Raw genomic sequence first — 17,728 nt, 5'->3', positions numbered from 1 at the left:
ACACTCTACCCTCTCCAGACCCCACTTGTGGGATTAGATTTGGGTATGTTGTTGATGTTATATATACTAGTTTCACACTTGTGGGAAAACATTGATATGCCTTGTCCCATAGTACTTAAATAAGTTATCTCTCGGGAGTCGTTTGGTGTAAGGTATAAGGTACAATAATACCAGGATAAAATGCAGGATTATTTTATCCTGCGTTTGGTTGGAGGTATTAGGTAATCTTTGGATTACTTTTCCCACCATTTATACCTTAGTGATGGGATAAGTTATCCTACATACATAGTGGAATAACTTATCCCGAGATAATTAAACTCGGATAACTTGTTCCCAACCAAACAACCCCTCAAGGTATACGCTTCACTAATAGAAGGTTTATTCTTTAAGTAATATTGAATTCTTGATAATTTCACTTTCTCCTTGACCAAATGTTTGACAATCTTCCTATGAAGAGTTTGTTATCATCAAGAAAAGAAGTAAGGTTCTTATATATCACTACTCTGTTCATAAGATAGCTATTAGAGCTACTTATCTACCTAAAGATATATATAATACTATTTGACACACAAAAATAATGAAGCAATGTAGGATGACACCCTTCACTGCCTACACAACATATGGATTAGAGAAAAAAAGAGATTTGTTAAACAGGACACTGCCTTATACGATAATATTCTTACAACATAAACTGGTAAGTGTTACTTACAGAGGATTTACATCTGTCAGGAGCAATTATTACAGCCATGTATCAACCTGGTTTTATAGCTCCATTAGATGATTTTCACGCATTCTGTTAACTTGAGAATGCTCTGATGTTGAACAGCCAAGTGAAACATACAAAGATGTACTAGCCTAATTTTCAAGCTCAATGATCTTCACCACAGATGAGTCACCAACTTTCTGGAAAACAACAACTCGGTCATGCGGCTTTATAACACCAGCTGTTTTCCCATGGTCTAGTGCAACCTTCAATATCGACTCATCGGTTGCATTTGTGGACTCAGCCTGAAGAAGGAAATAACAAAGTCAATATTCTCGCCACACCACACCAAAACATTCTAACAAGAAGAAAGAAGGTTACAGTAACTATGAAGTTAAGAAGGCCAGAAGGAAGATAATGCACTTCCCAAAGTTCTTTTCCCTTTCTGATTAAATGTAAGTTGATATATGACATTTTTATCTTGTATGCTTATAAACTTATATATACATCATCTTAAATTATCTTTCCTCTTATACTTTTTAATTTACTCACATGGTACAAAGGCTCTACAATCTTAACAGCAGCATAAGTAACTTCCATTCACCTTGTTTTTTCTTTCTTTATTCTTAGCATTTTAAGAAATACCGTTCTTGTAGCTTCACTCTTATATCCAGTGACTGATCCAGCGATACCTGTCTCTTTTCATGACTCTTCCAGAAGCACGTACACCCCTTTCCAGTGTCTGAACTCTGATCTAGTCATATAACGGTTTTTTTAGGGACCGTTCTAAAGGCACCACTTTTTTCAAACCTTTTTCAATCAATATTAGAGTCATTTCCGCCAGTCAATTTTTTGGCAAGTTTCTGAAAATTGGAACTTTCCTGACGAGATGCACAAGACTGACGATCTTCTGACAAGATTCCAATGACCAGAACTTAGTCAACTAGATTTTGATTATGACTTTATGGCAAGTCTTCGGTTGACTATTTAACTGTATATGTCTTCAGAAAAGGCAAATCGAGTAAGACAAAACACAATGAAAAAAAATCTATGTGGCCAATATATACTAACTAGCTGACATTAAGTCTTACCCATGTAGTTGCATATGCATTAGGTCTAATGTTTGTAGAGAATTTTAGTGTTGGAGAACCTGAATTATTTAATGTTGGAATAAAATGAGTCAACAATGGAGCAAAATATGTACTCCCTCTGTTCCACTTCGTTTGTCATAGTTTGACTGCGCACGAAGGTTTAAGGGAAAAAGGAAGACTTAAAAGCTTGTCATCTAAACTATGACATAACAAGTGTGTAGCTATAAAATCAATGTGTTAATTCTTTTTTAAACGGACTAATAAAGAAATAGTGTCAAATAAAGCGAACAGAGGGGTTAATAAGGATACATATAGCCGACCACAACTAGCTTGAATGATGTGTAGTTGTCATTGTATTCTCTTACCTTTAATATTTTGCTCATAAAATTATACAGAAGAACTATTACAAGATGAGGTCAAGTGACATTGTTAATCACACACTTCACAATTCCATGTTGGTTAACATAATCTTTTAATCAGAACTGCAGTAGCCCTAGAAAGAAATCACTTATTTAGGGAGGAGCAGATGAAAAATTTCATACCGGATGTCTTGGATCTGCAAGGATGGGGAAAATTCCTCTAACAATAAGAGACTGCCTAGCCTGTCATTTAAGTCATCAATGCAATAAAATCAGTTTCATTTTCGATTTGCCACTGATACATCATCTATAATAATATGAATTAAAGAACCAAAAAAGAAAGCATCAGAAGAAGAGCTTTATTGGCATCCCAATAAGCCTCTTCTAACACCAAGCATCAGTCTGTGTGATTAAGAAGTAGTTGGGAAAATTGACAGTCTAACAGGATTCAATTAGTTGCTTCACATCAGAATTACTGGGTGTTTGTTCAAAACACAATTTTTACAAAAACTGGGTTTCATTTTTTCGAGCAAACACCACCTTAGCATCTGACCAGAAAATAATGCACACATTCGTAGGAGGTAGAATGAATCAGATTATCTCTAATAAGGATGTGTCATTATTGAACCATCTAGTCCGAAGAATAATATTATCATCAATGAGTGGAAGCAGATGTACCACATTTTGTTAGGGACAAATCCATATAGCAGAAGCTTGACTTGTTATACATATAGGTAAAAGATGCACTTCAATTTGGCACAGGTAACATGATGGTAATATCAATGTACATATAAGTTGATTTTATTTTATTTTTAAATAGGAAGTCCTTTACGAAACATGATTACCTGAAATGCACCACTGAATGTCCAGCGGAGTTGGTTTGTCTTCAGACGAGGAATGACAACAGACAAAATTGGCATCGGTGGCCTATACTTAGCTATCAATCTGCGTCATCAGTAAAAGGTTATAAATTAAGTTTTCTGCACTAGAGAATGGACTTCAGAATGTGATGGCATTCTTTGGTGAGAAGGTCTGGTAAGGATGTCTTTGACATGAAAACACAATTTACATCAATGCATAGCAAATATGATGTTTGGAGAGAGAGAGAGGGGAAGAGAGACCTCGCAGCTCTCCCTGAAGAAGTGAAGCAGATAATAACAGATGCCTTGACCTTAATGGCAGCACGTACCTGAATCAAACAAAAACAGAGCAGGCAGTATTCATGCCAATACCAGAATCTTAAAGTTTATGACACCGTTTCCTCCAACCTAACCAAAAGCTTAACATGAGCAGCAGAAACAACATACCGCAGAGGAAGCAATAGATTCCAAGTGAGTCATTGGTTCTCCCACACACTTAACAGCCCTCTTAAAATAGACATCTTGATTATAAACCTTTTCTGCCTGGAATGGGGAACTAACTTTAGCAGTAAAAAATTACAAGAGAAACTCAGAATTATCATCTGACTACATTGAAATCAACAAGACACACCCTTGGAAGGCACAAAGTGAATTTTAAGGCAAATATGAAACACAAAAAGATAAGGTTATGCCTCAATGTCAGCCTTTTGACTGATTGGTTACAGATTTGTTCCTCTCCTGTGCCATTTTGGCTAGATACAAACTTGACTAGAAAAATGTACTGGCTTAACCAGCACACCATTAACCAAATACACAACCTTTAGTAGGTTATTCATCCCCTACCCAGCAAAATGTGGTAGAAAATACACTTGAACCGTGGTATATCCGAGTTAAGAAATTGAGCTTCTCTCTGTATTTGTCTTCGTTGCAAAGTGAAGTCATCACTGAAGAGGTCCTTAAAAGAGAAATAGATGGTGAAGATAGGTCTAGTTAAATACGTTTCCTAATTCATTTCTTCCATAGCTGCATGACTAATTCACACCATCGCAGCAATTGATTGTCTCCCCAACAACTTGCACTGAGCATGAGCCATTTAAAATCATTTACTGGGTATATGGTCACGTTATGCGCCTGTAAGCCTATCCATGTACCTTTGATGTATGTTAAGACTTTACCACTTCCATGTACCTTTGATGTATGTTAAGACATTACCACTTATGAACTCAAATCCTTTCAAACATCTAGAACTTTCATTGTACATGATTAAAGTGCTTTTGGCGCACTCAATTTCACTTTAGGGGGTATGCTTTAGAAAAGTTATCTGATCTTCAGAATGAATTTTAAGAGTTCCACTATGAGTAAAGAATAAACATTGAATTCAACATAATCGTGCTTTTCGTAAGGTAGGACCACAATCATGGTAATACGTCAAGTCAACACAGCTTTTACTTTTTATGGCATCAATACAAGGGTGCATTAGTCTATTAACTGCTATTTCTGATATTAGGTGTACTTTGTGCTCCATTTATATGATACTGTCCAATCTTACCAAAAATGTGACATTAAGTCAGTAGAAATTGTACTCTGAAGGTCGATGATCACAGTGTTATAGTATAAAGAACAAATGACAGAACTGGGAAAAGAAGATTCAAAGAAGACAATCAGGGGGAGATAAGATTTACCTCTGCACATATTTTACCAACAGTGGAAATAGTCTCGACAGGATATAGGCCTCTCAGGGTCTCTGCACCTAGAAGAATTGCATCACTACCTGGGATGAAAAAAAATGATATGAAACATCTTGGATACAAGGCCAAAAAAGGCACGTTTATACCTACCACAAGTATTTAGCATATATTCCACGTTTTTCACATAGGAATCTAGTATATCAAATTAATGTGACAACAGGCCTGTCAAAGAACAGAAGCTACCATCCAATACAGCGTTGGCAACATCTGTTGCCTCAGCACGAGTGGGTCGCAAGTTATCAGTCATACTGTCCACAACACGAGTGACCACAGCAGGTTTACCAGCCATATTGCACCTGTGAACAGCTGCCTTTTGAAATAGGAACACCTGGTAATTAATAGAATCTGGTTAGAAAGAAGGAAATATATACTAGATAACTGCAAAATGCCTCACAGTCAATGGGAAGGGCACCATGAAACAGTCTAATGAAGCAAAAAAAAAAAATGCAACACCGGACCCATCAGGCACTATTCAATCATACGTAGATTATTCAAATATATTGTTAGCCCACATATAGTTCAATGAGAAGACTTCCATTTCATGCATCATTGCCTTTGCTTGTTAAGTGCATTGCATCTATTCCTGTGTCTTTAAGTTAGTTAACAAATCAATGCCTGACCCTTATTTAGCATAAAATGGTTTATGATGTCCACCTTTACTCTTCTCAATACAACTTTTCCATATTCTATTCCCAATGAAACTCCATGCTATCATTCAAGCTAGTACTTGGTTATAGAAAATGTTTAATAATGAGCTAATATCCATGAATTGAAGGAAAGCTCCAGCAATTGAAAATTTGATTTCCAGCTTGTTCGTAGGTGCAACAACTGTTCCTTCATGTAATAATGAGAAAGAAAGCAAGAATTTAAGAAGATGTTTTGGCTGCCTTTGTCAGATTCATTCACAGACGCAACTATGAGCTGAACCTCTCTCTCACTGCATATAGAGCAAATGTCACTGGAACGCATCAACTATAACAAGTATTAAGGAGCAAGGGTGTCCTCCTCGAGAATTCTGCAAGTGGAAAGATGAAAGTTATCTAGGAATAAGTGACAGGAATGGAAGGTCCTGACACTACAATATCAATCATTAGATGTGATTAAGATACTATTAAGGTAGCTTTTTGCTCATTTGTTGATCCAAAACACATTTAAAAGTATCCCATTATATGTGCCTCAACATTTGAGAATGTGTTCAGATATCATGGTGTACATGGGAGCATACTGGTCATTTGCCCTGCTTGTCGAACACTGTGTGGCTTTTCTTTTATCTCTTCCTTTCTTCATATCATTTTTTTTTTTTGCCTTTCCAACCTTACTTGAGCGAAAGATCTTTCGAAAAGAACCTCACTACCTTCACAAGGTAGGGGTAAGGTCTACGTACACACCACCCTCCCCAAACCCACTTTGTGGGATTACCCTTTGTATGTTGTTGCTTTTTCAACCTTTAATTTGAAGCTCGAATCACAACGCAGATATCATGGTGTACATGGGAACTTTGCCCTGCTTGTCGAACACTGTGTGGCTTTTCTTTTATCTCTTCCTTTCTTTCTTCATATCTTCTTTGTTTTTTTTTTCCTTTCCAACCTTACTTGAGCCAAGGGTCTTTCGAAAAGAACCTCACTACCTTCACAAGGTAGGGGTAAGGTCTACGTACACACCACCCTCCCCAAACCCACTTTGTGGGATTACCCTTCGTATGTTGTTGCTTTTTCAACCTTTAATTTGAAGTTCGAATCACAACGTATTTTTACGTAGATTATAACATTTTTCTTAAATCAATAACATAAAGGAGTCGTGGATTATTGCCCCTTCAATGAAAGAGATCATTCAGATAAAACAGTGTGACATCTAAGCATGAATTAATTCACAAAATTATCAGAAGGCACGCAAAACATTTAAGTACTCTAAGTAAGAGACAGCGCCTCATGGATGTACATCAAACAGGACCCCATTTATTTTCGCATAATCCACAATATCACTTTTCATCCCTAACGGAAAATTCACTCACATCCACTTCTCTGTACCATTTGATGTTTGAATTGGTAGATCATTTGAATGTCCATTAATGATATGCCACTTTAATGAGGGGGCTGTTTATCATTATCAATAATATGTCACCGGAAAAGACTGAAGAGAATTCACTGACCTTCTCAGGTGGTAGATCTATCCCTAAATTTCCACGAGAGAGAATGATGCCATCAGCTTCTCCGAGAATCTCATCAAAGTTGCCCATTCCCTATAAGCAAATGCAAGGAAAATTTTATACCAACTACAATACAGTTTTTTTTATGAATAAATCCCAAAGTATTCAACAGGTAACTAACCTCCACATTTTCTATCTTAGCAAAAATCTGTGTTTGATTAAGATCACCCAGCTTAGATAGAAATTCACGAGCCTGAACAAGAACATGAAGAACCACTAGATTGTTACAAGATATGCTTATTCACTTCTGAAGTGATCGCATAGGAGAAGTCCAGATCTTACATAGGTGAGGGAAATGTTGAAATTGATATAAAGTAGAAAGTAGAATTCTGTAGAATGGCCTTACATGTCGAACATCTTCAGCATTTCGCGTGTATGACAGTGAAAGGATATCTATTTTGTTTCGAACAGCCCAACTGCTTATAACCTAAAATAATTACTGTTAGAATAGGAATAGGTTTATACGATCCTATTAGAATAGGAATATGTTTATACAATCCTATTAGAATAAGAATAGTAATAGAAATAGAAATAGAAATAGGAATACTAAATAGTATCCTACTTGGTAAAGGATTGTATTCTAGGGTCTATAAATAGGATCTCAATGTAATAATGTAAACAACACAACAATTCAATAACATTATTTTCCTATATTTCTCACATGGTATCAGAGCCTCTACGATCTTGGTAGAAAATCTAAGAGCTTTCGCTGCCGGCGGGCGACTATTACTCATATATGTTGCCCGTCTGGCCAACAATTATGTTAGCAAAAGTTGGGTCAGTGACTACTTTCTTATATCTAATTTGTGAAGCACCGTGCCATCATTCCGGTGACTACTTTTCATATTTGATTTGTGTAGTACCGTGGATTTTTCTGAACTATTTTCTCATATATGAGTTGCATAGCATCATGTGTCTTTTTAGTGACTCCTCAGATTTGATTTGCATAGTTCCATTTGTCTTTCCGGTAACTCCTCAAATCTGATTTGCGTAGGGTTGTGCCATCATTCCAACCCTACCCGTATAATTTTTCTTTTTCAGCAGGGTCGTGCCATCATTCCGACCCTACCCATAATATTTATCTTTTTCAATGGGGTCGTTCCATCAATTCGAACTATCCTATATTATTTCTATTTTCTAGTTGGGTTGTGACATCATTCCAACCCTACCCATATAATTTTATTTCTTAGATTGTGACCACTTTTAGCCATCAAATCTAATACTCCGGCATATGAGCATGTTCTGGCCAGTTTTTCGGTGACTTGTTTGATATCGACTCGTCTATTGATTTCAACATGATCCATATACTTTATACTAGATTTTGAGCACTTACAACGACCGTTGCATTGTGAAGAAGTCTATATGGAGCAACCACCTAATTTTGTTGCTCAGGGGGAGTTTAGTAGCCTTGTATGTTGATTACGTAAGTCACTCTATGGTCTGAAACAGTCTTTGCATGCTTGGTTTGGGAAGTTCCAACACTGTAATTTTATTACTCTGTGTTTTATTGGCATTATGCATCAAATTCAGTATTTCATGAGAAGACCAAGCACATTGAGATTGATTGTCAATTTTGTGAAGTCGAGTGATCAACTTGCAGATATCTCACTAAGCCCCTCATCAGTCCTCGTGTTAATTACATCTGTAACAAGCTAGGTACATGAATTGTATGCACTAGCTTGAGGGGGAGTGTTAGAATAGGAATAGGTTTATACGATCCTATTAGAATAGGAATATGTTTATACAATCCTATTAGAATAGGAATAGGTTTATACAATCCTATTAGAATAAGAATAGTAATAGAAATAGAAATAGAAATAGGAATACTAAATAGTATCCTACTTGGTAAAGGATTGTATTCTAGGGTCTATAAATAGGATCTCAATGTAATAATGTAAACAACACAACAATTCAATAACATTATTTTCCTATATTTCTCACAGACGTACAGTGAAAAATTTACCGTTAGAGAGAATATCATAGATCTAAATAAAATTTGACCAATAAGTTCTGCAGAGTTGTTTTTAAACTGTACAATGTGAACCTTAATGAGCAAACAAACTGTCATTCCCAAAATAACCTTAAGTATTTAGTTTTTTGTACTGCTTACACAAAATACTTGGAGTCTCTCAGATCAATATGATGTGGCATAAACTTAGAGAGAGTGAAAGACTAATTGCAAAATGATAGTCTTTGATATTAGGTAACAACAGACCTTCTTATCTTTGTCAGTGAGAGTTGGCAACTCAATACGGATCTGGGAGACATGTAATGTGTACAATGGTCCGGCCAAGGTGGCAGAATTTTTAATCAAGCAAATGACATCCTCTCCTTTCACCTCTGTAACCTGCATTGTGGAGAACTCTTGAGATCGGAAATTTAACTAGTATAACATTGACCACATGCTGCACTTCTTTTTCACATTGATTTCCTGCATCAGCAGAAAGTCTAAACAGAAGGCCCGTGTAACTCTAAGAGTACTGTCACAAGTGAGAGCAAAGTGCCATACTCTAGCTTTGGCTCTCTCTCCCTCTCTCTCACACACACACATAGACACGCGTGCGCATGCACACACACATGATTTTGGTGTCGTTGTGTGTTGTGGGAAGGGGCAGAGGGGACTGCACAGTGATGGGGTACAAAGTTTTCTCACATTTCTGAAATGAAATAAAAACGATCATCTCGCTGGTCCAAACATTTAAATTATTTGTTTTTCAATGCTGCCTCACCTCTAGCCACACAGAGGTAGTCTCACTTCCCGTGAACAAGTACTGACCAATGAAAATAGTGTCTCCTTTCTTCACTGACTGCAAAATCATGAAAATTTAGCATCAGAACATGTCATGGTTCATGCAAAGATGGGAACTAAAATCAGTATGCTTCTACGTTTACAGTCTCGGATGTAATTTATCAGCTATCACTCTTAACTTTTGAGATTGGATTTTTTTTTTTTTTTTGATACACTTGTCATCAGTTGATTCCCCAGTTCTGCAGAAACCTTGGCTTCCTTAAGCCCATATGTCTCTTGTTTACCAACCCCTATGGATAATACTGCAACCTTGTTTTAGTGTCCACAATCTTAACCGCCATGCAAATTAATAGCTATTGTTTGCTGATGATCAAGTAAGGGATTGACTGACTTAAATTTCCCTGGACAAAAGTAAGAAGTTCCAATTTGAGAACTAACATGATGTGAATAACACACCAGTCTAAAATCTCCTCCTACTGTTACCGTTCTCCTGATAAGAGTCAATTCAACCTCAAAATGTACTTTTATGCATGTTATGCTATAGGAAGCCTGGATGTGCAGTTCCAATAAACTTCCAGAAAAGACATACTTTTGCCTTGGGGAAATTACCTTTGATAGGCCACTAAAATTTATTGGCAGTAGATTTGGTGTAGCCTCTTTATCTTGATCAGGTGTCAGGACAACTAAGGCATCTGCTTGGAGTGAAATTGGGTGTTCGCTCTTATTGACAACTTGTAATTCAGGACCACCAGTGTCTAGCATAACCTGAAAAGAGAAGGAGAATAGTTGGTCATAACCAATTTTAGAGGTTATATATTCAGACTTATATAAACAGAGAAGTTCAACTTGGTATTAATAGCAGGAGCAACCGAGCTTACCGCACAGAGCTTCTTTGATTTTTTGACGGCTGCCCTTAGATTTTCCAATGTCTCTTGGTGAAATTCAGCATCTCCCCATGAAAAGTCAAATCGTGCCACTAATATACACAACAAGAGAAGTATTGACTCAGTGGTGTCAATGTTCTTGATCAGCTTAGTTCCAGCCACTCAGCATCTTTCAAAACACAGGAGCAAACAGAAGGCTACTAACAAGCTTTTGAAACACACCATTTTTAAGTCTTATGGACTGAAATCGTAAAACATACTAACACAACCAAGTCACTTATTAGGTAATTACAAGTAAATCTCTTGATACATATTAATTTGTAAGCTGATTAAAATGGTAACTAACCTGCTATCGCGGGTTAAAATTCACTAAATCATTACACTAACAACATATATAACTTAAATCCATTCCTACCATATTCTACCACTCAGTTAAGCCTGGTCTATTTGTCTAATTCATTTCCCATCCTGAATTATATCAAACCATACTTGGTAGGATGAAAGTAGCAACTTTGTTTACAAATGTAAAACAGGTAAATTACTTGAGAAAAATATTTTCCACAGGTCTGCTTACATTACAGAGACATTCTTTTATTTGGAAGAAAAAAAGTAACAACAAAAAGTCTCTAGATATACACAACTATATAAAATGCAGATGTCTAAGTGTAAGTCTCCCCTGGCTCGATGTCCATTAGTTGCTTTTTTTGTTAGTTTTCTGAAGTTCCCCTTTTTTCTTATTGACAAGTGACAACACTTAGAGCCTTGGCGCAATGGTAAAAGCTGCTGCAGTGTGACCAGGAGGTCACAGGTTCACGCAGTGGAAACAGTCTCTTGCAGAATGCAAGATAAGACCCAATCTTGTCTGCCCCTTCCCAGACTTGCACATAATGCGAGGTTAGTACTCCAGGTTTCCCTTTACAATAATTTCAAGTTTTTTTTCCCAAACATATTCATTTTAGTTAATCAAATGGCCAACTTAACACTACAGACTACACAGACATCAACTCTTCCCCCATAGCTAGTGCTAAAATATGATACCATACCAGACATTCCCGATTCAAGGCAACTAGAGATAATCTCCACAGAACGTGATTTCGGACCCAGCGTGCCGACAATCTTCGTCATTGCAGGAAAAAACGTCTGCAAAATCATCATTTAACAGATCAACAACAACATAACCATCCTATAGATCCTCAGCTCATAAAAATCATAACAAAGCAGTTCGGGAAAAGGATTACCAGAAGTGAAAAAGCCACGATAAAATACTAAAAATAGCATGACATGGAAAAAAACAATATCCACAACAAAATAATACTATAATCAAAGTACAAAAAACAACAGAAATCAAAGAGTAAAAAACTACAAAAGTAATGCTACAACTACCAGTAAATTTAACAGATCATAAACCACAAATCAAACAACAACAAACACTTCAAGCTCATAACATCTACAAGCACACTACGAGAACAATTCTCCCAAAAAATACACAAATTACTCAACCTAAAATGACCAATATTATGAATCTACAGAGAATCAAACAAAGTCAAATTCAAGTAATAGAATTTTACTCACAGGCTTTGATGGCTCGAGAATCGAAGCCATCCGAATCGGTTCTTCAAGGAGCAAGTTCGTCGAGTGCATTTTTCCGGTAGCTGATCGTCACTGCAACTGCGGTGAGTGAGCTCAGTTCAGAGAGAAATAGTAAAATAATGGAGATAGCAAAACTGCTATAAATAGTATAACACTGTAGCATAAATGCATTTGGTGAGTCAGGCAGGGAAATAGATTATATTTTAAATAACTTTTCGATTTCTCAAACGCCGTTTCTTTTTCCTTTTTCTTTCTCATATTGTCCGAATATATGTGGCATAATTGATCATACATTATTTTTTCAAAATAACGGATTATGTTATATTTATTAACTTATCTTTATTAAAATTATTTTAATGCTTATTTTTAATTAATTTTTCTTTGCAATAAAGCATTAGGTGAAACTTGGAAAAAATAAAATAATATCATTTAATAAATATCAAATAAGAAAAAACGGTAGTACTTAAAAATAAAAGGATGCTACTTAAATTTGAAAGTAGAAAGTAAAGTCTTATTAACTTTTTTTATATTTATCGTACTATTTAATTTTTTAAATAAAATATTCATATTTAAAAAAATACATAACTACTATAACTTATACTTTAAAAAAATAATCTAAATACATAACTTATTTTATCATATTCTTTAAAATTCTCTATTATTTGAAAAAATTATAAAAATTTCTACTCTCTTCTATTCTCGGATGCATCACTTTACGCGATGTATCAAGACGTTGAGTGGTGTATTCAAAATCGAGACACGATGTATCATGATGTTGAACGAAGTATCGAAACGTTCTGGGATGTATCCGGATTCCACCATATTTAAGGAATTTTTGTAATTGAAAAAAGAATAAAGATAAAATATAATTAGATCTTAACACTATGAGATTTGTATAAAATTCCAAAAATAAAATAAAATCAAGATAGATCTCTTAATTTATTAATTTGTGTTTGCGGTGTATTTTTAAAATTTTTTAGTACACTGATGTAGGTAGATAGATTTTAATCTACCTAAAAAAAAATATAGGTAGATTTTAATGGTGGTCACCACTTGTCCACTATTGAGGACATCTTTTATAAGAACATGGTCACGGGATTTTAATATATGTATTAAAAAATCAAATATTTGACTGTGAATTTAATTGTTACTTATAGGACATATCATACATTAACTCGAAGTCATAACAATATCATCAACATAGTGGTTGGAATTATACCCTACTTAATCATTTGTTGTCCGTTACTTATTTTGAAGTCGATTAATTTATTTTGTAAAATTTTACTTGTTAAATATGATTTTGTTCTCAAAATTTGAATTTCAGATTTATAATCATTGATAATGACTAATGTCACTAACATGTAATGTTTTCCTATATATATATTGAACTCAAAATTCAATTATTATTATTATTTTAAAATTCAAATTTCATAAAATCGAGTTTGGCTTTGACCATTTTCCTTTGATAAGAATAGGACGATATAATGTTTTGGAAAATATCATAGTCCAATATCATCTTTATTGTTGTATGAACCAAAATCATTTAGAGAAAAAAAAAGATTGTATAACATGAAGTTGAGATTTGATAATGACAAGACATATGTATATCACAACATGTTATTATATGTCATTTTCTTTTTTTGCTTTTGCAATAAAAATAATTACTTAGAAGTCATTTTGGTACAATGACAAGTTATTAGTAAAACATAAATTAGTCAGGAAAAAATTATGTGAAAATTAATAATATAAGAACTATAATGTAAAAAGAAAAGGAAATGCAACAATTATATACAAGATCTTATTCCATGCTTAGTTTGATGTATTACATATTTGTATACAATTTATTATTTAAATTATTAACTTACTTTTAAATAAAAAATATATTGTTATTATGAGAGTTAATTTTATAGTTATTTTGGCATTCAATTCGTGTGTTACTCTTATCATTTTTACCTCGAGCATGTATTATTATTAGGAAAATTAAAATGAGCAACCGAATGTTATATTATATTATTAGTTAATGCTGATTTTTATTTAGAAATTAAATCTCCTAAAATCCTTACTAAACATTACTCTTAAATAATTTTTTTCTCAAAAAATAATAATAGTATTAAAATATATAAAGTACATAAGACAATTTATATCCAACAAGAAAAAAGGAGCCGATTATCTAAAGTTAGGGGCGAAACGATATTATAGGCTTGTAGCTATGAGTTGGTAGAATTCAATTACTTATGCTCAAACTAATGTAAAAGAAATCTAAAATTTAATATCCAAATATTTATGATGTAAAACTATATAAAATTAAAATTCATGATTTCGCCTTTGTACAGAGTAATATCATAATGCCTTTTGTAATTAAGTCTTAATTATATTTGGGCACTCTTTTTTAACTCGTTATTATGTTATTTGTGGCCATATTTCATAGGTTAATATTGTAGGAATCTCATTTGCCGAGACTAATGATAAACAGTTATTATATTATACTAATGAAATATGCGTTTTTTGCATTTTGTTAATTTCTTATAAAATGATAATTACAAAAATATTGAATCTTGTAATCTAATTGGAAAGTAAATTATTCATGTGTTAAAAGTACTATATTTGACAACATTTCAAGTGCTATCAATAAAATTTAGTATATCAAATATGATGTTTGGTAAATAACTAAATCATAACTATTTATTTATTACAAGTTATCATTTTAATATTATCATTTGATCATCATAAATCAATGTTACTGGGTGTGAACTCCCGGTATAAGTAAGCTTTAGTTTGAATAGTGATCTCAACGTTCGTACATTGAAAGAAAATGAGAGAGTGCTACTAAACTTTTTGAGATGTGCAAAACAATGACATAATTTACAATTCTCATATCACAACTTGTTATTAGTTATTACTAGGCGGAATGATCTGGGAGACTCCTGTACTTGGCTCCGTTTGTAAGTTGGACCCTCTTACTTATCAATTTATCAACTGAACCCTATACTCATCAGAACGCAATATTTTAAACTTTTTTTTCATTTGACTAGCGTGTGTGAAGTACAATTACTTACACGTGAAATTTCATGTCATTTTTTAATGACATGTAAGAAATTACATGTTAAAAATTAAAAAAATCAATTAAGCCACTTTTGTAATTTCTGGAAATTTTAGATAAGCATTTTTTTAAAAAATAAATAAATCCAAATAAGCATGTTCTTCATATTTATTTCAAATTGAAAACTAAATTCATGTCAAATAGATGAAATTTTTCATCATTTGACTTGAAAATTCAAATACAAGCTCACCACCACAAATCCAACTAATCCCAATCACAATTTCGAATTAATTTCACAAATTCACAAGACACATTTATTATTTTTCAAGTTTTCTCTAACTTATAAATTGAGTTTTAATTTTTCAATATCCACCATTATCCTTCGTGTTAATCCATACTTAAATCTCTTTTTTGAAGCCTAATAAAACAAATGATAATCTCAATACTTTTAGACTAAAAAGCTAAAATTTAAAAGGGTTAAGAGAGGGGTAGATCTAAGTGGTTAGGGTGGGCGGCTTATTTGTAGTGAAAAAGAAGTGTGGGTTGAGAAGGAAGTGGATGAAGGAGAGAATGAAGAGGAGGACAGTGGGTGTGGTGGTCTGGTGGATGACATTCTAAGAAGAAGAAGGGGGAGGGGGGGGGGGGGGGGGGACGAAGGAGAGAGGGGTGGGAGAGGGATGGTTGAGGAAGATGAGTTTTGATTTTTTTTAAAAATTGATTATTATTTATTTAAATATTTTAAATGTAAAATATCTTATTTACTCGCTGTCAAACGCGTGTAATCACGTATTTTTCCAAGGGTGGGGGTGGGGTGGGAGAGGGATGGTTAAGGAAGATGGGTTTTAAAAATTTTTAAAAAAATTGATTATTATTTATTTAAATATTTTAAATGTAAAATATCTTATTTACTCGCTGTCAAACGCGTGTAATCACGTATTTTTCCAAGGGTAGGGGTGGGATGGGAGAGGGATGGTTGAGGAAGATGGGTTTTGAATTATTATTTTTTAAAATTGATTATTATTTATTTAAATATTTTAAATGTAAAATACCTTATTTACTCGCTGTCAAACGCGTGTAATCACGTATTTTTCCAACTCAGCATTATCAATGCCACATAAGTTCGGTCAATGGTCAAAAGGGTTTAAAATATTGTGTTATGATGAGTTTAGGAGTTCAGTTGACAAATTGATAAGTAGAAGGGTCTAACTTACAAATTGAGCCAAGTACAGAGGTCTCCTAGGTCATTCCGCCTTATTACTATGTACGTCTAACAATAGTTCTCATATTTTACTTTTTGATTGCCATTTGATTTATCTTTTAATCTAAATTAGATTAAATTAATTTAAAATTTAAATATTTAAAAATTATACAAAAGTACTACTAATATACAATTCTTCTTATATCGGTAATAGATACATCTTAACTATTTATCAAATTCAAATAATTTGACTCTAAAAAAAATATGATAAGTTTTATAAGACAGAAAAAATATTGAATTATTAGTTCATAAAAGAAAAAGGGTTATCCATCAATATTTCCAAAATTAAACTTAGTATATAAACTTTGAAATCAAAAACTGACAAGCTAATATATTTATTTTTTATTTTATACAAGAATAAGAGACACGGTAAATTATAACACCATCTTTAGGAAAAAATAGACGTCTTAATCAATTATAAACAAATACCTAAATGAGTAACTTTAAAGAGATTTAAAGTTGTTCTTTACTATTTGATATATCATATCAAATTTTTAATAATAGATCTACCCAAACTCATAAATCCATTGTCCATCGGGATGGATCAGTTGGTTTGGAGGTTAGTTATCTACAATGATGACCCATAATTGATCCCTCTCAATGTTTTATAAGTCGAGTTTGTCGCATAGGATTTGCCTAGTGTGATTTACATCTCCTGTGTAATTTGCAGTCTATTACACAGTGAAAGATTTACCCAGTGCGCAGTAAGTGCTCATCACATAGTACTCACCTGAAAAGCAGAGGTTGTGGCAAAAATTGTAGTAGCTGCGGGTTATCCTGAAGTTCAAAAAAAAAAACTCAAAAATCCATTTAATTAAATTTATATCTTATATTCAATCAAACATAGCCCCATTCAAAAGCATCAAAGAAATCAAATCATACTTCCTATTAAGCCACAAGAAGTTTCTTATATTTTTTATTTGGCTTGTGGATCGTTCCTATAAACAAATTTGATCTAACCAGTTTTTAGAAAATAATCATGCAAGAAGTTATTAAGGACTTATTTATTTGCTGTAAAAATAAAAAGTATGAATCTAATTAGTTTAGATCTTAGGTCATTAGGTACACCATTGCTATAACTACTTATAACCACCTCCCCATCACGATCACTACTTCGCCAACCATCAACCATCATTGCCAATTACTATATTGTCAATCAGTACGATCACACTTACCAATTCCATTATTAAAACTAAATAAACTATTATCAATATCACCTTCATCATCACTATCACCTCTG

General features: G+C 33.7%; 1 protein-coding gene across 2 annotated transcripts; it reads right to left on the bottom strand.

Annotated features, from left to right (window-relative positions):
• Positions 1–521: 521 nt before the first annotated feature.
• LOC125837239 (pyruvate kinase 1, cytosolic-like) lies at positions 522–12,417 on the bottom strand. Of its 2 annotated transcripts, XR_007443506.1 has the most exons (17): positions 12,173–12,342; positions 11,644–11,740; positions 10,595–10,692; positions 10,326–10,481; positions 9,697–9,774; positions 9,183–9,314; positions 7,314–7,394; positions 7,089–7,160; positions 6,911–7,000; positions 4,945–5,089; positions 4,696–4,784; positions 3,461–3,556; positions 3,275–3,342; positions 2,999–3,098; positions 2,337–2,396; positions 710–1,008; positions 522–609 (listed from the first exon to the last, which is right to left on the bottom strand). XR_007443506.1 is itself a non-coding variant. In XM_049516397.1 (16 exons), the coding sequence occupies exons 1-16, from the start codon at positions 12,239–12,241 to the stop codon at positions 856–858; spliced, it is 1,584 nt and encodes a 527-aa protein (XP_049372354.1). In that variant the 5' UTR covers positions 12,242–12,417; the 3' UTR covers positions 626–855. The 2 variants fall into 2 exon arrangements, 1 of the variants encoding a protein (XP_049372354.1); XM_049516397.1 differs by lacking the exon at positions 522–609 and having other exon boundaries at positions 626–1,008; positions 12,173–12,417.
• Positions 12,418–17,728: the final 5,311 nt, after the last annotated feature.

This window comes from Solanum verrucosum, unplaced genomic scaffold (assembly GCF_900185275.1).
Source record: "Solanum verrucosum unplaced genomic scaffold, falcon-dt-bn FXZP01000165.1, whole genome shotgun sequence".
NCBI lineage: Eukaryota > Viridiplantae > Streptophyta > Magnoliopsida > Solanales > Solanaceae > Solanum > Solanum verrucosum.
Note: the sequence above shows the minus strand (reverse complement) of the source record. Positions and strands in the feature narration are given on the sequence as shown.